This window comes from Cebus imitator, unplaced genomic scaffold (assembly GCF_001604975.1).
Source record: "Cebus imitator isolate Cc_AM_T3 unplaced genomic scaffold, Cebus_imitator-1.0 Scaffold254, whole genome shotgun sequence".
NCBI lineage: Eukaryota > Metazoa > Chordata > Mammalia > Primates > Cebidae > Cebus > Cebus imitator.
Genome location: NW_016107569.1, coordinates 501,772 through 527,194, shown reverse-complemented (window position 1 = coordinate 527,194; position 25,423 = coordinate 501,772). Strand labels below are relative to the sequence as shown.

Genomic DNA, 25,423 nt, shown 5'->3' with positions numbered 1-25,423 from the left:
GTGGAGGTTGCAATGAGCCGATATCTTGCCACTGCACTCCAGCCTGGGTGACAGAGTGAGACTCTGTCTCAACAAAAAGGAAAAAACTTGACATTTGATTTAAGAAATCATTTGATGTTGTCAGGCACAGTGGCTCACGCTTTTCATCCCAGCATTTTGGGAAGCTGAGGTGGACGGATCACTTGAGGCCAGGAGTTTGAGACCTGCCTGGGCAACATGGCGAAATCTTGTCTCTACTAAAAATACAGAAAATTAGCCCAGGCTGAGTGCAGTGGCACAATCTTGGCTCACTGCAACCTCTACCTCCAACGTGGCGGCACACACCTATAATTCCGGCTATTCAGGAGGCTGAGGCAGGAGGTGGTGGTTGCAGTGAGCTGAGATGGTGCTACTGCACTCCAGCCTGGGCGACAGGGAGAAACTTTGTCTCAGAAAAAAAGAAAGAAAAGAAATTATACAATGTGAAATCTTCACATGCCTGATTTGTTAAATCAGAATGGCTGGTAAATCTTTTTTTCTCTTGCCTTTAATTTTGTTGTTGTTGTTATCGTTTTTGTTTTTGAGACAGGATCTCGCTCTGTCCTCAAGAGGCTTGCAGTCTAGCTCAGGGAGGGATGCTCTTATTAGTTATGACTTTTGGGGAGTGGGACAGAAACACACTAGACCTAGCCTCAGGGAGGGAGATTTAAAATGGTCCATGGACCCCAGGGCAAGGAAGCAGACAGGTCCTGGGCACCACAATCAGAATCGGGCATGTGGGACTGACTCCCATCCTGAGCATTGCTGCCCTTTGCTCTGCTGCAGGAAGTGGGGTCTGGGGAGGGCTACTGGGGTCAAGTGGCTGCTGGCAGGTAACTTGGAGGCAGTGAGCTCTTGGAAGCGCTTTTGCTGTTATGTTTCTTCATTGTGCCAGACTCTCCTACACACGCTAGTACAGTCAGCATCCTTGGGCTTGGCCACTGAATGTGGGCGGCACTCACATCATTGTGACATCAAAAATGCTCCTACACATTTTCAAACACCCTGGTATTCCTTGGCCCATGGCCGCAGCTGAATAAACTGAGATTTGGGTGCGGGAAGGGAGTTAAGTAACCAACCAGGATGGCTGAAGCCATGTGGGGAGGAGAGAAGTTCCTCGAAGAAGGGTGCAGTCTTGGCCACTTGGTTGTGTCCCCTGCTCATACAGATCCGACTGATGACTGCTCATCTCTCAGCATCCATCTTCCTGCGTTCTTTGTGAGCATTTCCTGATAGGAACTGCATGTGCATCTGTCCCTCAGTGACTGGCAGATCTTAGGTATCAGTCAGTACCTGTTAAATGAATGAAAGGATGGTTTGCACACTTGCATGTTTGACATGGGACTGGCTCAGTCAGCATCTTTCATCTCACTTGTTTTGGCCCCTGTTTGTAATCGGTTTCAGTTCCCTGTGTTTTATTTGGATCACAATATACTGTAGAGTTTTATCTTTAAAATCATCCTTCAGGGTACATATTTCCTCCCCACAACATGGGTGTGTTCCTCCTGGCCTGCATGGTGTCAGAACAAGATGGTGAAATGGCAAGCCTTGCTTCCGCAGCTACCACCAAGTGCCTTTTACCAGTCAGTGACAAAATGAGGGATCATAGTTGTTGCCATTATGTCGTTGAAGACATGTTATCCACATGCCTTAAATTATTGCTTTAGCTTTGTTTTCCAGGGAGAAGTGAGGGTCACACAAGTTTTGTTTTTTAAGTGATGGGATCTGCCTCTGTTGCTCAGGCTGGAGTGCAGTGGCCTGATCGTAGCTTATTGCAGCCTCAAGCTCCTGGGCTCAGGTGATCCTCCTGCCTCAGCCGCCTAAGTAGCTGGGACTGTAGGTGCACACCAACATGCTCTGCTATTTATTTATTTAGAGATGAAATCTTCTGTCACCCAGTCTGGAGTGCAGTGGCGAAGTCTCAGCTCACTGCAACTTCCGCCTCCTGGCTTCAAGCGATTCTTATGTCTCAGCCTCCCCAGTAGCTGGGATCATAAGCATGCACCACCACGCCCGGCTAATTTTTGTAATTTTAGTAAAGATGGGGTTTTGCCATGTTGGCCAGGCTGGTCTCGAACTCCTGACCTCCGGTGATCTACCCACCTCAGCCTCCCAAAGTGGATTATAGGTGTGAGCTACCACACCTGGCCTATTTTAATTTTTTTAGAGACAGTGTCTTGCTCTGTTGACTAGGCTGGTCTCAAACTTCTGGCCTCAAGTAGTCCTCCCACCTCAGCCTTCCTGAGTAGCTAGATTACAGGCATGAGCCCATCAAGTGTTTCTGTTTTTTGGTAAGAAAGTTTAGAACCTATTGCCAAGGTTGGGTATGGAATAAAAGGCAGCACACCTGGCTAATTTTTGTATTTTTAGTAGACAGGGGATTTCACCATGGTGGCCAGGCTGGTCTCGAACTCCTGACCTTAAGTGATTTGCCCACCGCAGCCTCCCAAAGTGCTGGGATTACAGGCGTGAGTCACCATGCCCAGCCAGTCACTTAGTATTTGAATGAATGAATGAGTGAGTGAATGAATGAACTGGTGGAGAGACTGCTAATTGACTCACGGACACCTATAGAACATTAGAAAGTGAGAGAAGAAAGAAGCAAGCTTCTTTCTCGGAGATCTTTTCAAGGTTTTCCCTTGAACGGGGCAAGCAGGTCGGGTGCGGTGGCTCATGCCTGTAATCCCAGCGCTTTGGGAGAGCCAGGGTGGGCAGATGATGAGGTCAAAGAGATTGAGACCATCTGGCCAACATGGTGTAACCCCATTTCTACTAAATATAAAAAAATAGCTGGGCGTGGTGGCACATTCCTGTAATTCCACTACTTGGAAGGCTGAGGCAGGAGAATTGCTTGAACTCAGGAGGTGGAGGTTTCAGTGAGCTGAGGTCGAGCAACTACACTCCAGCCTGGTAGCAGAGCAAGACTCTGTCTCCAAAACAAAGGTTGAGGGGGGTAGGTGCAGATGGTATAGCCCTCATGTAGTCTCCCTCGCCAGCCCTAGGGAGTTCTTGCTTTCTCTTTTCCATGCATGTACCTTAGAGACCACTTTTGTTGCCTGAGCAGATGTTTTCTCTCTGGGTACTAGTTGTTTATTTTGAAAAGTGCATATACCCAATTATTTCTGAAGGATAATTCTTTGGTTGCCCTCCTTTGATTTGGTTTTGCTTGTCTTTAAGATGAACAGCGTGGTGTAAGTGTACCTCCCCTATTCTGCTAGCCTTATTTTCGATGTTATACATGGATGTCCTACAGGTACTGAGCATTCATTTTTGCGTCTTGGAACTGTCCTTGACTTGGAGATGGCTTTGTTGAAGTTTACATGTCAGCGTGGTTGGTGTGTAGTAGACTCCACCAAACTCAGTGAGAGGACTGAATAGCAGGTGGGGACTTGGAGTGCTCCACAGATTGCCTCCAGGTATCTTCAAAATGCCCTGTAAATGTGAATGAACAGCCTTGGGGACAGTGAGAGCACTTTTCTAAGGACAGTCCAAAGTTGTCTTCCGGTCTTCAAGGAGGTCCATGATTCCTGAAGAATTCACTCCACTGGGTCAGAGGTTCTGCTGGAGTGACACTTTTTTTTCTTCTCTATTTCAAAGGCAGATCGGGAGCGGTGCCAAGAAAAATTTCTTTACTAGATGACATTTCATCGCAATGTCCGATCGTTTGGGGCAAATTACCAAGGGCAAGGATGGGAAAAGCAAGTATTCGACTCTCAGCCTGTTTGATAAATATAAAGGAAAATCAGTAGACGCAATTAGATCCTCAGGTAAGGCCCGGGGTTCAAGGCCAGTTCCTCAGACTTTCTTCTAGTGACAAACTCCGGAAAGCCAGAGTCCCCCACCTGGTTAGACAGTATGGTCCTGGCACACCAGACTTCTGGGCATGCGTGTAGAATCACCCTCCATTTTCTACTTGAGGTGTGATTTCAGAGCCTTGAGCATGCTGATTCTTCCTGTAGTGGAATTATTTCTCCACTAATTACCTTATTGAACTGTGGATATTTTTATCCTGATGGGTAGAATGAGACTTAATATACATTAGTGTTAACCTTAAAACAATTTTTTTTTTGGCTGGACGAGGTGGCTCACACCTGTAATCCCAGCACTTTGAGAGGCGGAGGCAGGTGGATCATGAGGTAAGGAGTTCAAGACCAGCCTGGCCAAGATGATGAAACCCGTCTCTACTAAAAATACAAAAAAGAAACTAGCTGGGCATGGTGGCAGGCACCTATAATCCCAGCTACTCAGGAAGCTGAGGCAGAGAATTGCTTGAACCCGGGAGGCGAAGGTTGCAGTGAGCCGAGATGTTGCCATTGCACTCCCGCCTGGACGACAAAGCAAGATTCTGTCTCAAAAAAAGAAAAAAATATTTGTCTTTAAATATTTATTTATTTATTTTGAGACCAGGTTATGAGACTGGCTAATTTTTGTATTTTTAGTAGAGACAGGGTTTCACCATATTGGCCAGGATGGTCTCGATCTCCTGACCTTGTGATCTGCCCGCTTCAGCCTCCCAAAGTGCTGGGATTACACGTGTGCCACCACGCCTGGTGTGTTATTAGCCTTTTTAGCTTTTATGGTTCTTGATATTCTGGAACTTGTTGGAAAAGTTCATACTGATCCTGTCCACACTCCATGAAGACTTCATGAATGTCGAAGGGCCCCTGTTCAGTCTTGGTTTGGGTCTAGGCAGAGCTGTCTGTAATGAGACCAGAGCTGTCTCAACTTGCAGAGAGGCGTTTCCTGTGTCAGCTGGAGGTTCCTGGACCTGGCTCCTAACCCATGTCATAAAGTCCCCGAGCCTTGTCCTGCCCACTAGTGAAATGGAAGCCTTTGTACAGGTTTCAGCAGCTCCTTTGTCCCTGTAGTCGTCAGTGGAGAGCTTATGAAGTGACTAAAGTGATGCCAAACATTTGTTCCACTGCTGGTCTGCCCCTTGCTTTTTGTTTGGTTAGCTTTGTCATGATCACTTAGAGTTTGAAAGAACAGCTGAATGTGTCAGGCTTCTTCTGTGACTTTTCTGCATGGTGTCTGTTCCCTGCCCCTCTCCCTACAGTTATTCCTAGACATGGCTTACAGAGTCTTGGGAAAGTTGCCGCAGCCCGGCGCATGCCACCGCCTGCAAACCTGCCGAGCTTGAAGTCTGAAAACAAAGGAAACGACCCCAACATCGTGATAGTACCCAAGGACGGGACGGGATGGGCAAACAAGCAGGATCAGCAAGACCCAAAGAGGTAAACAGAGGAGTCGGGTGGTGAGTGGGAGCTAGCTCTCTAGGGGTGGCCCCAGGATCCTTCCCTTTGGCAGATGGCACTGCTAGTTTTGCAGCAGCAGAACTGGGAAACTGGAAGATGCAAATGAAGCTGCCTCCTCTCCTGCCCTGGTGCTTCGTGTGTTTCTTGTTCCCTGCCTTCATTTTTCCTGGCTTCTGGAGCCAGTAGAGCAGCACATCTGTGGACAGCCTTATTCCCAGTGACCAGTTTTCCCTTGTGCCTTATTAGGAAAGGCCTCATCACCCCAGAGGAGCTTATGCAATGACTCAGAGTCAGTTCCTGTAAGAAACACTGTGGACAGAGCTGGGGCTTGAAAACTCATTCCCCGTGAGCTGAATTTGGCAGAGAAGCGTGCAGCCTCCCTAATTGTGGGCCTAGCAGCTTCCCAGACAGGAGACTTCTGCCGTTGCTCTAAACAGACCCAGTCATGAGTAAGAGCAACACAGAATCCTCCACTATCATTGTATTGCAGCCTCCCTGGACGCTCACCTCCTGCCAGCACAGTACTTACAGAAGCCCTGGGGGTGCTGAGGGTGGCATGGTGCTGTCATTAGAGAAACAGCCCCTGTGTGGTGAGCTGAAAACACAGGGCCTGGCTTCCTGGGGCCCACTTGTGTGGCTGCACCCTTGCCTCCTACTGTGAGTCCTCTCTTGAGTGTTCAGCCAGCGCTAAGACTATTCAGGGAAGAGGATGTGTTCAGGGAGGGACAGGGCCTTGCTGAAGCTGGCAGGCAGAAACTGCTGCTGGGCTTTGCCTGTTGAGGAGCGTGAACAAAGCTGTCTGCCGGCAGTGCCCTCCTGGCCTGCATGCTGACCTCCTGGCCTCCCTACTGATGTAGGAAACCAGATGGTAAAAGGGACCCAGATCTTAGCCTGCCCACCCCAGCATCCTCTTCTTTCAAGTCTGTGCTGGAAATGACCACGGCAGCTTTTGTAAAATTGTTCCCTGTAGTTACTTCAGACAGGATGTAGAGACTGAGCTAGTTATTCAGCTAGATGATTATAAAGTAATAATCAAAATAGGGCCTTAGAAGTTATTTTTTAAATGTTTCTAACAGTTTGCTTAGGGATCGTATTGATGGGCAGTGTAGCATGACTTCTGAAATCTGACAGCCTTACTACGTGGTTTCCAGCTATACCACTTATTAGCTTGATGGAACCTGGAGAATTGTTTGACTTCTGAGCCTCCCTTGAAGTAGGAATGATACCTGCCTCTGCTGGTAGTTCCGAGGTATCCATGAGGCATTGATGGGCCAGCATAGGTGAAGTGCTTAGCCCAAACCTGGCACAGAGGAGGGACAGATACTGGCTACTGTCATCGCTCCATTCACATCACAAGCTCTGTAGTGATATGGATATTGCACATTTTAATGGAAGGACTGAAGTACCTCTGTACCACCAAAAGTTCTAGAGAGGACAAAGTGTTACTCCCTCCTGATATCCAGCCCTTACTCTGCCTCGGTGGCTCCAGTGGGGGCCAGTTGTGCTGGAGCTTGTCTGCCAGGGACGAGGTGAGGGTGGAGCTTTGGTTAAGGCACAGACCCCGGTGTGGTTCTCTGCCGCCCCTGGGCCACATCCTCTCACCAAGGCGTCAGGTGGCAAGTGGGCCCACAATGTGGGAACTCAGTTCTTAGATTTGGAGAACACAGAAGTGCCACTACCCGAAAGCTTCTCTTTTAGGTAGAAGGAGATGTGGGAACCGATCGTTAGCATTCCCTTTGTAATAATCACGAACGCTGAGTTGCCTGGGTTAGGTGAATCTTGGAAGAGGGTGTCTGTAGAGTTTGGCTTCCGTTTACAGATAAGCCAGGGGCGTGGCTGCCCTCCTTGAATCTTGTCCAGCAGAAAGTTGGATTCAGTGAGTGGAGCACTGAGTTAGAGCAGAAACCTTCATTTGGCCATTTCTCATCACCTTTATCACCTCACCTGTGGAGTGTAAATTCACTGACACAGCCTTTTTTGGGGAGCAGCCTGGAAATAGCTTTTAAACTTCAAAACATCTTTTGATCCAGCATTTCTATTTCTAAGGCCCTATTCCATGGGATTACTTACAGAAAAAGGGTGCAAAGATATGTAACAAAAAGAATTCTTGGCCGGATACAGTGGCTCACGCCTGTAATCCTAGCACTTTGGGAGGCCACGGCTGGTGGATAACCTGAGGGTCAGGAGTTCAAAACCAGCCTGGACAACAAGGTGAAACCCCATCTCTACTAAAAATACAAAAATTAGCCAGGCGTGGTGACTCATGCCTGTAATCCCAGATACTTGGGAGGCTGAGGCAGGAGTATCGCTTGAACCTGAGAGGCTGGGATTGCAGTGAGTCAAGATCACGCCACTGCACTCCACCCTGGGCAACAGAGTGAGACTCCATCTCAAAAAAATGAAAAAAATTCTTATTGTAGTTACATCTGTAATGGGGGGGGAACCCTTATGAAAGATTGGTTAAATTACGGACTGTCTAGTTGTGTTGTGTGGTCATTAAAAGCAAAAGGAAGATTCATGTCTATGGTGGTGAAAAGATCTTCAGATGCATGAAGTAAAAAAAAGTCATGGAGCTATTTGTATGGGGTTACTTCACTTCTGTTAGAAAAATACTATATTCCTGCAGTGTAAAACTCTCTGCCTGTTAAAAACAAAACTATATTCACAGATACAGAAAAGTCTGCCTCGAGTTTCTCTCTGGATGATGAGATTGTGATGTTCTGTGTTACCTACTTTTATTTATAAGTTTATTTTTACTATAAGCATGTATTTATTTTGTAAGCTGGGAGGAGGTAAAAACATCAGCCCCCTGAGTAGGTGTGGGTCTCTGGGTCTGGAGGAAGGGCCACAAGCCCCTCATTTCAGTGACTTATCTTCCCTGTTGACACATCCTTCATCACTTGCATTGTTTACAGTGAGCTTTTAGTTTTTGCAGACAGAAAGCTGTACAAGAAGGCAGAAAAGTTTTATTTTTTTAAAAAAGAGGCCAGATGAGGCGGCTCACGCCTCTAGTCCCAGCTACTCGGAAGGCTGAGGTAAGAGGATCGCTTGAGGCGGGGAAGCAGAGGTTGCAGTGAGCCAAATGTACCCCGCTACACTCCAGCCTGGGCAGTAGAGTGAGACCCCCTGTCTCAGAAAAAAAAAAAAAGGAAAGCAAAAGAAACGGCAGAAGACTGTCTTGTGCTAATTTAAAATGTCAGTGACTAGATCTTAAGCATGGTTTGTTTTCTCATTTGCTTTTGCTAGCATAAGAACCTACTGGGAAGTCATTTTTATTGTCCAGATAAGGTCTGCTTCCTGTGAGCAGCTGAACAGCTGTGGCTCCTGGGAACACAGACCTGGCCAGGGCACTCTGTGCCGAGCCTGACCCCCTGCCCTGCCTTTCTTTGTCCAGTTCCAGTGCAACGGCCTCTCAGCCGCCGGAGTCGCTGCCGCAGCCGGGTTTGCAGAAATCTGTCTCCAATTTGCAGAAACCGACACAGTCAATCAGTCAGGAGGTAGGTGTTGGGACCCCATCCCGACTGTTTCCTGGGCATGGTAGCCTCTAAGTGTACTTGTCGCTGGGGGCTGGGAAGAGTTGCTACTGAGAAGTGTGGTTGTGCATGACCTGTCTATTCCAGAGGCACACTCGATGACTGACTTTAGAAAACTGGCATGGGAAACTGCCGTGGTCACTGGTGAAGAAATTTAATCTGCAACTTTTGGAAAAAGACCTCAGATACAGACTAGGATACAGGCACCTACTTTGGTTCCTGTTGATTTACTTGAGACAGGGTCACTTAGGCTGGACTACAGACTAGTTCAGGGTTTCCCCAAGTGAGCTCCCTGGAAATTTGGGTCACAAGAAGACAAAAAGTGGTAGGCCACAGAAAGGTTCACTGGCCAGGTGAGTTTGAAAAGCAAAATGAAGCAAGCTGCTTTCCTGCAGTACTTCTCAGTGTCTTTCATATGCTAACATCTACTGAGTGTCTTAGAGAAGAAGATATAATGTAATGGGCAGCACTCCCCAAATTTATTTGTCCTCGGAAACATTTCTTCACTGAATGTCTCTAGGGACTAATGTCTCTCAGAACATTGCTTCGGGAATACGCAGCTACAATGCTTTATTTGTTGATACGTTTTAAATGTTTTTCAAAGCAAAAACTAATGATGTAACCAAGCAAGAGCTCATAATACACTCAGTCCATCAGAGTCTGGCTACAGGTTTCCAGAGATCAGCAGGAGGTTATACTTAGCCGGAGCTAGAAATCTAGATGAGAAGTTTATGAATTTTTTACAAGACAAAAAGAACTGTAGACATAGATATCTTGTATTCACCAGCTCTCTTGATAACTGGAATGAACATATTTTGGTTTTGCCTTGCTACCTGGGCAATGTAAGCTCTCAAATGTCATTCCCTCTGCTTTAACCATACCCAGGGAAGTCTGTGGCTTTGCCAGGACACCCTCTCCCCACCTAACACTGAACCGTGCTTTTAAAATTAAAGGCAAAGAAGAAAAGAGGTCTATAATCATGCAAGACACCCTTTTCATTGGCCTGAATCCACTGGGACATGTAGGCCAGTCAGAGTATTTAGAGTTGAGTTCTTGCTGTTTCCCAGAATTTGAAAGAAACGGAGTGAGCTGATAGAGCTCAGATATCAGATTTGGCTCTGAAGCCTGTTATATATGTGTCCAGCCTCACCACTGGGGACTGTGGGTGAGGTCCTGGGCGTCTGTTTGAATGGATTGCTGAAGGGGCAGCACTACACCAAGGAAGGGCAACCCATCCTGGAGCTGGCACAGGGGCCACCTTATCCAGTATTCAGCATTTCTTTGCTGCTACCTGGTTTTCTCTTATATGTGAGGGGTGGGTAGGAAGAGGCGCCCAGTGTTTTGCGAGTTTTAGAACATCTCCACAGAGGGATCACAGCAGCTCTGCTCTTGGGATGAAATTTGCTAGCAGTCTTAGCAGCCTTCTTGGTCCTGCAGGTGTTCTTTCTAGATTAATGCCAGGGGAGTCATCCCTGTAACTGCAGAGGCGAGAGGAGTGGAGAGATGGGGTTGTATTAGCATATTACAGGCCCTCAGTGGAGGGTTTGTGTGGTGCGGAGCCCCTGTGCCCCCTGCTTAGTGCTGGATCTGAAGACCTCCAGCCGACCTGTGGGACGTGTCTGGCCCCAGCTGCACTGCCCGAATTGTGCCACTGACCCTGCCCTTCCGTAGTCTGTGGCAGGGAAACTTAGGCACCGCAGGTTGCCCGTATAAAGCATTCAGGGCAGCTCTGTGATAAGTAAATGGATTGCTATAGCTGGTCAGCTCTGCATCACAGGCAAGAGAGACGGTTATCTGCCTTGTGAGTGGATGGTGCTGGTTGAGGCGGGTGGGGGTGGGAGGGAAAGGGTAATGACCTAATCTGGCATTTCATCCAGTAAGTGGGGAAACTTCATGCTGCAGCAGCTTTGTTTTGTGTATTTTTACCTTCAGTTAGAAAGGCTGTGAGTTGAATGTTAGTTGACTGGAAAGACGGGTGAGCTTAATGGTTAGGGACGAGAAAGAGCACTGGTAATAGGCGGGGTGGAGGCTGGTCCTGGTCCTGCTATTCTGCATCTGACTCACTCTTCTCTGAGCCTCAGTGGGGGATGTGAGTAGAACCTTCCCAGGGTGTGGTGAACCCTCGGTCAAACTGGGCATGCCATACGTAATGCTGACCCTGGTGAGTTTTCAGCAGAGGTGAGCTAGCAGGGTTCTCAGGAGGGGAGCTGTGCCTTGTAGAGTCACAGTCACTGCGGAAAGTGCTGCAGCCGGCCCACCCAGTTAGCATCTTTGCATTCTTTGTTAGCAGTGGCACAGTTTTAAAGACACATGCTGGAATTGGACCTCAGTCTTTGTCTCTGGAGCAAAATAAATTATCTTTATTTGGGCACAGGAGGTTCCAGAGCATAGCACGAAGGGAGACAGGTTTGGGTCCTGGCTTTGCTGTGTCACTGTCTATGTGACTTGAAGCCCATCACTCCCCAAGTCCTGCTCCTTGTCTGTAGAGTGAGTGTGGCATTTTCTGGTCCCTGGGACTGCTGCGTGGAGTGTACATTCCAGGGGAGGTTCAGGGCTTTGCTGCTGCTCAGAAAGTGGTGATGGATGGATGGATCCGTATAGGGTTTGAATCTAAGGTGCTGGCCTCTTGGCACCTTGTTGTAACGGGCTGTTACTGTGCAGCGGACTTAGGGAGCTGGCCCTCTTCTGATTCTCTTCCTTCTTTCAGAATACAAATTCAGTGCCAGGTGGACCAAAGTCATGGGCACAGCTGAATGGAAAGCCAGTAGGACACGAAGGTGGTAAGTGTGCACCTGTGTGTGTGTTTGGGGGTGGTAGGGAGGGGGAGGTAAATGCCTTTTCTAGACTGTCTGGTTGGGTCTAGGCACCTAGAAGCTTTGAGGACTCTTCCACAAAGGGGTACCGTTCCACGGAGCCCTTGCCTGTGCACAGTGGGGCACTGGTTCTGCAGAGGTGCCAGCTCTTTGGTTTCTTGGAATGAATGCTCTTGCTGTGACAGAGGAGCGCTGACTGGGCCATGTTGCTGGTGGACTCCTGCCTACTCTGCGGGGTTGCCAACACCATCTGCTTCCTCTTTCCTGGGACCAAAGGAGGGAGGTGTTGCGTGGCTTGGGTTGATGAAGAAGCCAGCCTTGGAGTCGTAGCGGCCCGCCTGCAGGACATTCTACCCAAGCACTCTGAGGGTTATGTGGTGTTACCAGGAGCACTGTGCCCACCACACAGGAAGCTCCCACAACGCAGAGCCCACTGTGCTGCTTCCATGGAGTAGCTCAGGAGAAAGATGAGGGTGATGGACCAAAGGAAACAGTGTTCAGAGATTTAAAATAAAATTCATGGGAATTACACATTCACAGTACTTCCAAGGCAGGCCTAGAACAGTGGGCTAAAGCACTTTGGGTGAGTCCTATTCAGCCAGGCTGCCCTCCAGTACCCTCAGTCCTTGGAGAACATAGGTCAGCAGATGTTCTTGAGAGAACCAAAAGATCCAGGTTTTCTACATGAGCTCGTCTAATTTTTGATGATAGCTTGAATGTTTCTAGCATATTGTGCTGCAGACCAAACTAGGCAGCAGCTCTGAGTGAGAAGGAAGGTGGTCGTGGTGTGGACACCAGGGAAAGCCCACAATTCCCTTTCTCCTGTAAAGCACACTGACTGTCCTTTTTTACTTTTTGCCCCCATCCTGGTGTCACCTTCTGCGCTAATCCTGCCAGCCAAGGCTTCACCAGACTTGGTCTTTAGTAGCCTGTATTAGAAAATCAACTGTACATCCTTCGTTTCTTGAACCTCACCCCCAGCCTGCCATGCCTAGGAGGTCCTGCCCCTTATGGGTTGAAATCCCTGTGCTCAAAGCTCTTCCCTCAGTCTCCAACGGGAAATGACCGATCAGTTAATTTCAACACCCCAGCTTCTCCCGGGGGCTTGGGGTACAGACTGAAGTTATGTGGGTTACCAGGTGCACTTGCCTGGGAGTAGCTGGGGCCACAGCTGTGTACCACCACATCTGGCCGACACTTTTTGTTCACAAGGTTTCATTATGTTGCCCAGGCTTGTTTCCAACTCCTAGGCTCAAGCATCCTCCCACTTCAGCCTCCTGAGTAACTGAGGCCTGGAACCACCACACCTGGCTTATTGATTGGTTGATTGACTGACTGACTGAGACGAGATCTAACTATGTTGCTCAGGCTGGTCTCCAACTCCTGGGCTCAAGTGATCCTCCTACCTTGGCCTCCCAGAGTATTGGGATTATAGACGTAAGCCACAGTGCCTGACCCCAAAAGGGTCTTTGAAGATGCTTTACGAGGACTTGTAACTGATTCTTTGGCTTTCCATATCTTATATTTCCATAAGATTACATTTTTGTTTTTTTTTGGGTGTGGGTGTGTGGGTGTGTGTGTGTGTGTGTGTGTGTGTGTTTGGAGAGAGAATCTTGCTCTGTTACCCAGGCTGGAGTGCAGTGGTGCGATAGTTTGCTGCAATCTCCATAAAGTTAGAATTTTTAGAAGTAGATAGAACATAATAATTTTTATTTAAAAAGAACAACAAAGATTTAAAAAAAAAAAAACCTGTATAAATTGGCCCAACTCCTATAGAAGCCAGTTTGGCACTGCCTGGCATAATAACACATAATACCCTTCGACCTAGCAACTGCACCCTAAGGAAATTGCTCTACGAATTGTACTTGCCCATGTGTGAAATAATCTGTGCACAGGATTATTCACTGCCACATTGTAATAGCAGAAGATTGCAAATGGTCCCTTGAAATGCCTGTAAAATTATAGTACTTTAATGAAATGTGACTTGGCTATAAAGAAAAGAAGCAGAAGTTTTCTAATTGATTTGGCAAGATCTCCAGGGCTTATTCTTAAGTGAAAAGAAGTACAGAATGGTATATGTAGTATCTTAGTAATTCCAGCACTTTGGGAGGCCATGGCAGGAGGATTGCTTGAGTCCAGGAGTTTGAGACCAGCCAGGGCAACATGACAAAACCCTGTCTCTACAAGAAATACAAAAAATCAAGCTGGGTGTGGTGGCTCACGCCTATAATCCCAGCACTTTGGGAGGCCAAGGTGGGTAGATCCATTCTGGCTAACGTGGTGAAACCCCATCTCTCCTAAAAATATAAAAAATTAGCTGGGCATGGCGGTACGTGCCTGTAGTCCCAGCTACTTGGGAGGCTGACGTGGGACAGCCACTTGAACCCAGGAGGTGGAGGTTGTAGTGAGCTGAGATCGTGCCACTGCCCCCTCCAGCCTGGGCGACAGAGTGAGACTCCATCTCAAAAAAAAAAAAAAATTAGCCAAGTGTGGTGGCGGACACCTGTAGTCCCAGCTACTTGGAAGGCCGAGGCAAAAGAATCACCTGAGCACCAGAGGTGGAGGCTGCAGTGAGCTGTGATCACACCACTGTACACCAACCTGGGTGACAGAGCAGGACCCTATCTCAAAAAACAAAACAAAAAAATGGGAGTGAGGAAAAAATACACTATTTGACCCTGGACCTTTTTTAACTAAGGGAGTGGCAAGCGAATTGCTGCCACATGCCTGTGCGGTGATGCAGCCACACCGTTCTGATACAGTTGGCTTTAGTGAACAGGTCCGTGGATCAGTGGTGTTAGGAATAATAACTGCCTGGGGGAAGATTTGGATTTGGCTGTATGGGGAACAAGGCATTCCACAGGGGGCCATTCATTGTGTGGTGTTCCTAGATTTCTACGGTCTGGGGCATGCTGCATATTCCAGATGAAGGGGATAGGGGTTGCCTGGACCTTTTTCCTGCACCATTTTTAATCTTTTCATCCAAAAATGGTAGCAGAGCCTCTGTGCTAAGTTCTTTGTGTAAGGGAACGTTAGGAAAGGCTTCTTCTCTAAAGTAGGTTATAAGGCTGAGGAATGAATTAAAGAATGAAGAAAGAAACAGTTTCTAGAATTATAAGAAACTCTTCCCAGGATTCTATGTTTGGCCTTGTAGGGCTCAAGGAACTTAGTAGAAAATGCAGAAGGACAGGTGAATGAGGAGGTACTCGTGTGTAAATCTACTTTCCACCTGTCTTACCACATTCTATGGTAGAAAGCAGCATTTTATTTTTTTATTTTTTGAGAGGGAGTCTCACTTTGTCACTCAGGCTGGAGGGCAGTGGCAGGATCTTGGCTCACTGCAACCTCTGCCTCCCAGGCTCAAGTGATCCTCCAACCTCAGCCTTCTAAGTTCCTGGGACTACAGGCGCCCACATGCTAATTTTTTCTATTTTTGGTAGAGACAGGATTTTGCCATGTTGCCCAGGCTGGCCTCGAACTCCTAAGCTCAAGTGATCCACCCACCTTGGCCCCACAAAGTGCTGGGATTACAGGTGTGAGCCACTGTGCCAGGCAAAAGCAGTGTTTTAATCCTTTTAGGGTGGCCTGGTGTTACCTCCACAGGAAAGCAGTTGGCTTCTTGGCTTTCCCTTGGCTGATTTTATAGGAGGCGGTGCTTGTCTGTGGCCCCAGGCGGTCAGAAGGACCTTCCCTGCTGGGACAGGCTGTGGCCTGGAGCTGCTGTGATATCTTACCCCATTCCCTTTGTAAGCAGGTACTGGCCCCTGCAGGTCAGCTGGGGAGGGCCATGGTGCTGTCAGCAGCAGTGCCCTGGTGACATTGGCTCCCTTAGAAAGCCTACTTCGAGGCAACATGGCTTTTAAGATGTGGAGCTGGGAAGTGGATGACTGTTTTCTTTAGTGTTTTGTTTTGTTTTTTAGACAAAGTCTCACTCTGTCGCCCAGGCTAGAGTGCAGTGGCATCATCTCGGCTCACTGCAACCTCTACCTCCCGGGTTCAAGCAGTTCTCCTGCCTCAGCCTCCCAGGTAGCTGGAACTACAGGTCCACACCACCACATCTGGCTAAGTTTTGTATTTTTAGTAGAGACGGGGTTTCACCTTGCTGGTCAGGTTGGTCTCAAATTCCTGACCTCAAGTGATCCACCCACCTCAGCCTCCCAAAGCGCTGAGATTACAGGTGTGAGCCACCGCACCCAGCCAGCAGATGACTGCTGACTCCATCTCACTTCCTCCATGTCTGTCCCATCTTCACAGGTTTAAGGGGCTCAAGCCGACTGTTATCCTTCTCTCCCGAGGAATTTCCGACGCTGAAAGCAGCTGGCGGGCAGGACAAGGCTGGCAAAGAAAAGGGCGTCTTAGATCTGTCGTATGGGCCAGGACCAAGCCTCCGCCCTCAGAGTAAGTGACTGCAGCCTCTGGGCACTCAGTGGAGTCACAGAACTTCCTCCTCTTGTCTCTGCACTCCTAGAAGGGTGCTGATGCCACCGGGGTCTCCGGCTTGAGCTGGAAATATGGTTCTTTGGCTCGCCACCTGATCCATGCATCCATTGGACTTGCTACCTAGGCCATGAGGCCTTGTGCCTTTTTTTGTCTTTTGGGGTAGGGCTGGCCAGTCCCCTCTCCCTCTGTTGTCCAGTTGTTAGTTTTGCTGTGCCTGGTGGCTGTGACAAGGACGGACAATGGGCCAGTTAACTTAGGTCCCCGGATTAGGACCTTATTTTCTAAAGCTCTCAATCCTAGCTGTTTCTTGTCAGAATCACTGGGGAGTTGGCAAATGAGTCTGATTTCTAGTCCTTCCCTTCCCCAGCCCAATTAGGATCTGTATTTTTAACTCATTCCTCTGGGGATTGTTGCATAAACAAGCCTAGCACTGGTCTCTACTGGCCCCTAATCTCGTATCTGCCCAGGGAAGTGGCAGGATTGTGTAGCACTTTGTGTTTTTTTGAGATGGAGTCTTGCACTGTTGCCCAGACTGTAGTGCAGTGGTGCGATCTTGGCTCACTGCAAACTCTGTCTCCTGGGTTCAAGTAGTTCTCCTGGCTCAGCCTCCTTAGTAGCTGGGATTACAGGCATGCACCACCATGCCCAGCCAATTTTTTTTTTTTTTTTTTTTGTATTTTTAGTAGAGATGGGGTTTCACTATGTTGGCCCGGATGGTCTTGATCTCCTGACCTCGTGATCTGCCCACTTTGGCCTCCCAAAGTGCTGGGATTATAGGTGTGAGCCACTGTGCCCGGCCTGTGTAGCACTTCTTGCTGGAAATTTCTCCTTGGAAGCCGAGGGTGGCTAGAGGTTTAGGTGGTGATTGTAATTACAAAAAAAATTTTGTAATCTTTCAAAATCAGGGATTTTGAAGTGGCTCATGTATTTCAGGGGACTTGATCGGGTCTTGAAATGCGAGGGCCTTTCGTTTGCTTGTCTTGATGTATCTCCAAGGCCTCTCCATTCAAGTCAGAAGTGATATCCTGTAATTCAGTTATCACTGTGCATGTGTCTCACTTAAAATAGCACTCACTGCCTTTCCAGTGCCCCACGCAAGACTGTTTTGTTTGTTTCATTTATTAAGATGAGCCGTTTTGTAGGCCTATAAAAGTTTAGATGTAGAAGAAACTTCTTTCTGAGCATCAGTTTCATCTCCTTATTGGAGAAGATGAGGAAGCATGGCCAAGAGGAGTGACCTCAGCTTGCCCCAAGTCACACAGCAAAGGGATTGAAGGGCGGGGACCAAACATGGTCTGGGTCTCTCCCTTAAGGGTTGTGTAACTCAGAGACCTTGGTACTTCAACTTCTAACCAAAAGGTGACCAAAAACAGGAATCTGTTTCATCTGATTTCTTTTTGGCCTCTAATAATTTCCACCCGATCTCACTGCAAGTGGCAATAGGAAGCATCATTTTAAAAAGACAGAGAGGTCAGCAGGTGTCTGCCTGTGAGCTACACAAGTGCCCCACACCTCTGCTGGAAGGATAGCAGCTGCGCCTTGCCTGTCTTCTGGGCTGGTGGATCTTGACTAAAAGGTGCCACTGCTAAACAAAGCCCAAAACCACTGTGTCCGGAACTTGCTCCTATTTTTTGTTTTTTGGTTTTGGGTTTTTTTTTTTGAGTCAGAGTCTTGCTCTGTCGCTAGGCTAGAGTGCAGTGGCCCAATTTCCGCTCACCGCAGCCTCTACCCCCCGGGTTCAAGCGATTCTCCTGCCTCAACCTCCCAAGTAGCTGGGACTACAGGCGTGCACCACCATGCCCAGCTAATTTTTGTATCTTTAGTAGAGATGGGGTTTCACCATGTTGGTCAGGATAGTCTTGATCTCTTGACCTTGTGATCCGCCCGCCTCGGCCTCCCAAAGTGTTGGGATTACAAGCATGAGCCACTGCATCTGGCCTCGCCCCTGTTTTAAAGTGTAGCCCAGTGCTAACCCTAAGTGGGGTGGTCAGCATTCGTTGAAGGAATGACCCAAGGCTGTTTTCATCAGGGTTGTTTTAATCTCTCTGGGTTGTAGGATTGGGGAAGGATTGGGGGTGATTGTTAATCACTGATGAAGCCTTCTCTCTGAGTAGATCTCATTTTATATTTCACAGTCAGACTTCCCTCGGCAAGTTCATTCTCATTGGCCAAGGGTCTGTCCCAGCCTTCCCTCACAGATTTAACATTTCTTCACTTTTGTTTTTTTTTGTTTTTTGTTTTTTATTTGATTTTTTTGGTGAAGGAGGGGGTCCCTTGACCTTCAGAACCTCATATGATCCCTCCTTCCCCCTCCTCTTCCCTCTCCCCTTTGCCCCCTTTCAATTTCCAGATGTGACAAGCTGGAGGGAGGGCGGTGGGCGACACATAATTTCTGCCACGTCTCTCAGCACCTCCCCAACTGAGCTGGGCAGCAGGAACTCGAGTACGGGAGATGGAGCCCCCGCCTCGGCATGTACCAGCGATTCTAAGGACCCCTCTCTCCGCCCGGCTCAGCCTGTCCGAAAAGGGGCTTCACAGTTCATGGGAAATGTATACCACCCACCTACATACCATGACATGCTTCCTGCTTTTGTAAGTCTTCGGAGTGTATGTTTTTTTTTCCCCCATGAAGTTGGATTGTTTGTGTCCAGCATAACCTAGGTCAAGTGGTTGAATGTCACCCTTTGGGGTCTCCTCTTGGCCCTGTCACCCTACTTTCGAGGTTTCCACTCATTTTGGATTTTCTCTCCCTGCTTTTTAAATCTTAAGGGCCTCTGGCTTCTTTCCCTGGTGATGTGGATATGATTTCAGCTGTGGTTCTTTAGAAACAGGAGAGGCAGGTTTTCTCTGACATAGGTTCCCCAGTCTACTTACTGACAGCAGGAATGAAATGGGGGAGATGGTGGTAGGATTGATTAGGAAACCCTAAGACATTCCTCTTTCTTTTTTTCCCATTTTCCACTTTCCAAAACAAATTCTAATTTAAGTGGAAATTGCAATTTGGGCCATGACTAGCAAATCCTGTTCATTGATGTTATGTTTCAGATGTGTTCGCCAAAGTCATCAGAGAACCAGGGTACAGTGGAACGAGGCTCTTTTCCCCTTCCTCAGCTCCGCCTTGAACCCCGAGTTCCTTTTAGACAGTTCCAGATGAATGACCAAGATGGGTGAGTCCATCGCGTTAGAGTCACATATGTAGAGATGACTCCGGTGGTGATTCTGGTCAGGATGAGGGGCTGATGAGGAAAGTGCTGTGTCTCCTGGAGAACAGAGAGCTTAACCAGCTCAGCATGGCAGGGTATATGGGGTGGTGGCCGGGACTTAGAGCTGGATCACAGATTGAGTCATTATTTCAAGTTCCTGGTGGAGTTGAAGTTCTGGCACGTGCGTGTTGCTGCTGCCCTAGGCCTTAGCAATCAGCATGTAAAACCGCGGGACAAGGCAGAACTTCTTTCTGGGGTGTACTTGTTTGCTCATTATATATTTCTTTTAAAGGATCTGATAGAAATACTAAACATGAACCTTTGCAGTATGAAATTTATTTTTGGAAAGATATTTGATTTTGCTTCTGTTTGTATACTGGACATGATTCCATCATCTTTACTTGTCTCTCTTTTATCAGAAAAGAAAACAGGCTGGGAGTGTCTCGCCCACTCCACCCACTAAGGCAGCTGGTGGAGCGGGTGCCACGGCCCACCATTATCAATGCGGAAAACCTGAAGGGACTTGACGATCTGGACACTGATGCCGACGATGGCTGGGCAGGTGGGCAGAGAAGCCCCGGTGGTTTAGACGGGCAGGACCAAAGTCCACCTGTACTGACCAGGGATGTAAACCCCCCGGCACCCCTGTGTGTTTTCCCTTGGCAAGATAGGGACTAACAGCAGGACAGCGAGGCAGCCCCAATGCCCTGCATCCTCATTTGCAGCCCATCTGGTGCCTCCTTCCTGGCCAAGCCATTAGCTTCTTTTGGTCTTTATCCTTGAGCTTAGAGTTTTGTGGTTAACTTTTAAAAATTATCGATGATGCAAAATTTAAACAAAAAAATAATAGCTCCCAGCCACTCATCACTCAAGTTCAGTTAGTACCAATGTTCTGCCAATTGGTTTTTGTTTGTTTTAATTTAATTTTGTTCTGAGAGACAGGGTCTCAGCTACTCTCGGCATACTGCCTATGGGTTAGCCCGGCTCTGCAAGGATCAGTAAAAAAAAAAAAAAATAAATAAAGATAAAAGGGAAAGAGGAAGGGTCTGGCTATGTTTCCATTCTGGAGTGGAGTGACTGTTTACAGGGTCCATCATGGCGAGCTGTAGCTTCGAACTCGTGGCCTCAAGCATCCTCCTGCTTCAGCCTCCGGAGTAGCTGAAACCACAGGCGGGTGCTGCAAACTCTGCTTGTTCTGCCATTCTTATTTCTTTGTCTCTACCCACTCCCCATACCCCAACCTGATTATTTTCTTGTTTTTTGTTTTTTTGTTGTTGTTTGTTTGTTTGTTTGTTTGTTTTTTGAGACGGAGTTTCGCTCTTGTTACCCAGGCTGGAGTGCAATGGCGCGATCTCGGCTCACCGCAACCTCCGCCTCCTGGGTTCAGGCAATTCTCCTGCCTCAGCCTCCTGAGTAGCTGGGATTACAGGCACGCGCCACCATGCCCAGCTGATTTTTTGTATTTTTAGTAGAGACGGGGTTTCACCATGTTGACCAGGATGGTCTCGATCTCTTGACCTCGTGATCCACCCGCCTTGGCCTCCCAAAGTACTGGGATTACAGGCGTGAGCCACCGCGCCCGGCCTATTTTCTTGTATAATTATTTATTTTTAGGTAGATTTTAATGACAGTGATAGGCATCCATCTCACATTTTAACTGTACAGTTTTACAAATGGATACGTGTATATCACAGACACCCGTATCCAAAGAGATAACGTCTCCCTCACCTCCCCAGGTTTCCTCAGTGCTCCTCCCTGCGACTGCTCGAGGGCCTGCTGCTCTTCTGATTCACTTTACTCTAGATTAGTTTTGCCTGTTATCAAACTTCAGATGAGTGAAGTCACACAGTTTTTACACTTGTATGGTTTTCATATTCACCAATGTTGTTTATATGCCAGTTGCTTTTAGTTGCTGAGATATGTTCCAGTGTATCAATACACTGTAATTTGTTTATTCATTCAAGAGCCCCACTATACCTTATACTTCTGTTTCTCATGGGTAAATATGTAGAATTTTTGGGTCAAAGGGTAGGCATAGGATTAAGCATTTAAGACCTGTCCAAACTTTTTCCCTGGTGGTTATGCCATTTTACATCCCCAACAGCAGTGTGTGAAGTTGATGGGTCTGCATCTTACATTTTGGTGTTCTTTTTTAAGAGACGAGGTCTCACTTTGTTTTCTAGGTTGGAATGCAGTGGCGTGATCAAAGCTCACTGGAGCCTTGAACATGTTTGTCTTTTTAATTTTAGCCATTCTAGTGGGTGTTTAGTGGTATCTCATTGTGCTTTTAATTTGCATTTTGCTGATGACTAATGATGATAAACACACTTTTATGTGTTATTTGATGACTGATATATCATCCTGTTTGGTGTCTGAATGTAAAAAATTGAGTGGTAGGATACCAGCCCTGGATACAAATTCTTTAAAACTTTTATTTTGCAAATATATTTCCTTATTGCATTATTTGTCTGTTAATTTTTTTAAACACTGTTTTGATGAGCAGAAGTTTGAATTTTGAAGTTTAATGTATAAATTTGGGTTTTTTTCTGGTTATTATTTTTGTGTCCTAAAATCTTACCCTTGGTGGTGAAAATATTACTAGATGTTTTATGGTTTTAACTGTTAATTTAGGTCTTTGATACACATTGGTTTAATTTTTGTATATGGTATAAGACGGCAGCTTTGCTTTTTCCCACATGGCCAGTTTTCTACAACATTTGTTGACAAGATTTTACTTTCCCTATCAAATTGCTGTGGAACTTTAGCCAAAAATCAATTGACTATAAAAGCATTGGTCTATTTCTGGACCCTGTTCCATTGATCTGTTTGTTCCTTCTTATGCCAATACCACACTGTGGGTTTATAGGAAATCTTACATTTCTTTAGTGTAAGGTTTCCAACTTCGTTCTTTTCCAAGATTGATTGTTTCCACATAAATTTAGAATCAACCTGTAGTATTTACAAAGAGCCTGCAGGCATTTTGGTTCAGATTATGTTGAATCTATTGAGATAAGTGACATCTTAATTTTTTTTTCCCGAAGACAGAGCCTTGCTTCGTCACCAAGGCTAGAGTGCAGTGACAAGATCTCGCCTCACTGCACCCTCCACCTCCTAGCTTCAAGCGATTCTTCTGCCTCAGCCTCCCAAGTAGCTGGGAGTATAGGTGTGTACCACCACACCCAGCTAATTTTTCTGTTTTTAGTAGAGATGGGGTTTCACCATGTTGGCCAGGCTGGTCTTGAACTCCTGACCTCGTGATCCGCCCACCTTGGCCTCCCAAAGTGCTGGGATTACAGTTGTGAGCCACTGCACCCCACCTGACATCTTAATTTTGAAACTTGTTTTTTTCTTTTTTTGAGATAAAGTCTCACTCTGCCGCCTGCCGCTGAGGCTGGAGTGCAGTGGCATGATCTCAGTTCACTGCAACCTCTGCCTACCTACAGGTGTGGGCCACCATGCCCAGCTAATTTTTGTATTTTTAGTAGAGACGGGTTTCACTGTGTTGGCCAGGCTGGTGTCAAACTCCTCACCTCGTAATCTACCGTGCCTGGCCCTTAATTTGGAATTTTTAGGAAGCTGGTGTATCTCTTTATTAGGACTTTGATTTCTCACAGCAGTGTCTTGGCATTTTCACGCAGAGATCCTGAATGTCTTTTGTTAAATTTATTCTCAGGCATTTTATGGTTTTTTTGATGCCATTATAAATGACATTGATTTTTAAGAACAATTTTATTTTTCGAGAGTTTGTTGTCATTATATAGAAAATACAGTTGATTTTTCTGTATTCATTGGTACCAGACACTTTGTTGAATACATTAATTAGTTTTACTAGTTTTTGTTGATTTCTTGGAGTTTTCTGCATAAACCGTTACGTAGTTTGTAAATAAGTACGGTTTTACATCTTCTTTTTCAGATTACTTCCTTTCTACTTAGTGTTTTTTGCCTGTGGTATACTTCTGGTATAATATTAACCTCAAGTTCTTTCTGATCTTAGAAAGAAAATGTTTTGTGTGTCAGCATGAAATGTCAGCTGTGGGTTTTTTGGAGATGCTGTTTATCAGGTTGAGGATGTCTTGCCTTCTATGTCTAGTTTGCTGGGCCTTTGTGTTTTTGTTTTTGTTTTTGAGACGGAGTCTTGCTCTGTTGCCCGGGCTGGAGTGCGGTGGCGCGATCTCGGTTCACTGTAACCTCCACCTCCCAGGTTCAAGGATTCTCCTTGCCTCAGCCTCCCACTTGGCCAGGATTACAGGCGCCTACCACCATACCCGGCTAGTTTTTTTGTGTTTTTAGTAGAGACGGGGTTTCACTATGTTGGCCAGGCTGGTTTCAAACTCCTCACCTTGTGATCAGCCCACCTCTGCCTCCCAAAGTGCTGTGATTACAGACGTGAGCCATGGCGCCCGGCTGGGCTTTTTGTTTTATAAATTATGGGTGTTGCATTGTGTTCAGTGCTTTCCTACATCTGTGATCATTGTTTTTCTCCTTTATTTTGATAGTAGACTGCATCAATGTTTTTTTTTTTTTTTAATGCTAAACCAACCTTACATTCTTAGAATAAACCCTCCCTTCTTGTATGCCTAGACTAAATTTGTTAATATGTATTAAAGTTCTGTCATGAGGGATATTGGTCTATAATTTTCTGTGCTAATAAAGTCTCTGTCAGGTTTTGTATCAAGTTATGCTGGGCTCATAAATGAGTTGTGGAGTGTTCCTTCTCTGCCTTCCTGAAGAATAAGATTGCTGTTTTTGTAAAATTGGTATTATTTCTTTTTCTTTTTTTTTTGAGATAGGGTCTCTCACTTTGTCACCCAGGCTGAGTACACTGCTGTACAATAATGGCTCAACGCAGCCTCAAAATTTTGGGCTCAAGTGATCCTCCTGCCTCACGTTATGAGTTGCTGGGTTTACAGGTGTGAGCCACTATGCCTGGCCAGTATTACCTTACCAGTGGAACAGTTTAGCCTCTGGAGTTTTCATTGTGGAAATACTTTCAGTAATTTATTTTCTTTGATTAGTTTTGAGGCTGTGCAGATTCCGTGTCATTTTGTGTGAGTTTTTTGGTAAGTTGTATTTTTTGAGGAATTTGTTCATTTCTTTTGAGTGGTTGAAATTATTAACATAATGTTGAATATATATTACGTTATCTTTTTGATGTCTGTAGGATCTGTAGTGATATCCTTTAATTCCTGATAATTTGGTAATTTGTGTATTTCTTTTTCTTCATTTCTGCCAAGGAATTGAATTGTTTTATTAATCTTTATGAAGCAGCAGCTTTTGGCATTGTTCACTTTCTGCATTGTTTGACTTGTTTTCTGTATATATTTTAAATGATTTTTTAAATAATTGGGGCAGTTTTTTATTATTGGCCATTTCTAGATTGCTAATTTAGTTGTCTTATAGCCAGAGAGCACATTCTGTATGATATCGCTTGTTTTCAAGTTAGTAAGTCTTGTTTATGACTAGGTTATGATTGGTCTTAGAGAATATTTCAAGTGCACTTTGAAAGTATATATTCTACAGTTGTTGCTGGGTGTCATGTTTTGTACGTTTCCAGTTAGGGTGGTTTTTGGTGGCATTCAGATATTTTGTTTTTTGACTTTGTTTTGTTTTGGAGTCTCACTTTGTCGGCAGGCTGGAATGCAGTGTCTGGATCTTGGCTCACTGCAACCTCCCCCTCCTGGGTTCAGGTGATTCTCCTGCCTTAGCCCCCCTCAAGTAGCTGGGATTACAGGCGTGCACCACCATGCCCAGCTCATACTTGTATTTTTAGTAGAGACAGGGTTTCGCCATGTTGCCCAGACTGGTCTCAAATTCTGGGCCTCAAGTGATCCTCCTGCTTCGACCTCCCAAAGTGCTGGGATTACAGGTGTGAGACACTGTGAATCATATGACTATATGAGTCACATAATTTTCATATAATTATGTGATTAACATAATTTTCATATAATTATGTGATTAACATAATTTTCATATAACAAAATTTACCCTTTTGAAGTCTGGTTTAGTGTTTTTTAGTATATTCACAAAGTTGTGCAACTACCACCACTATTCCAGAATGCTTCCATCACTCAAAAAAGAAACCCCATACCTGTTGGTAGGCATTCCCTCCCACCTTCTACTTTCCAACCACAAATCTGCTTTCCATCTCTATGGATTTGCAT

General features: G+C 46.3%; 1 protein-coding gene across 11 annotated transcripts in view; it reads left to right on the top strand.

Annotated features, from left to right (window-relative positions):
* The window catches only part of PRRC2B (proline rich coiled-coil 2B), a 120,262-nt gene that overhangs the window by 49,111 nt on the left and 45,728 nt on the right, over positions 1 to 25,423 (top strand). For all 11 annotated transcript variants that reach the window (XM_017499036.2, XM_037728040.1, XM_017499034.2 and 8 more), the window contains exons 2-9: positions 3,616 to 3,785; positions 5,075 to 5,252; positions 8,668 to 8,770; positions 11,514 to 11,586; positions 15,874 to 16,017; positions 18,410 to 18,651; positions 19,105 to 19,226; positions 19,682 to 19,824. In XM_017499036.2, coding sequence (XP_017354525.1) covers positions 3,671 to 3,785; positions 5,075 to 5,252; positions 8,668 to 8,770; positions 11,514 to 11,586; positions 15,874 to 16,017; positions 18,410 to 18,651; positions 19,105 to 19,226; positions 19,682 to 19,824 — 1,120 coding nt within the window. In that variant the 5' untranslated portion in view covers positions 3,616 to 3,670. The remainder of the gene's footprint in view (positions 1 to 3,615; positions 3,786 to 5,074; positions 5,253 to 8,667; positions 8,771 to 11,513; positions 11,587 to 15,873; positions 16,018 to 18,409; positions 18,652 to 19,104; positions 19,227 to 19,681; positions 19,825 to 25,423) is intronic.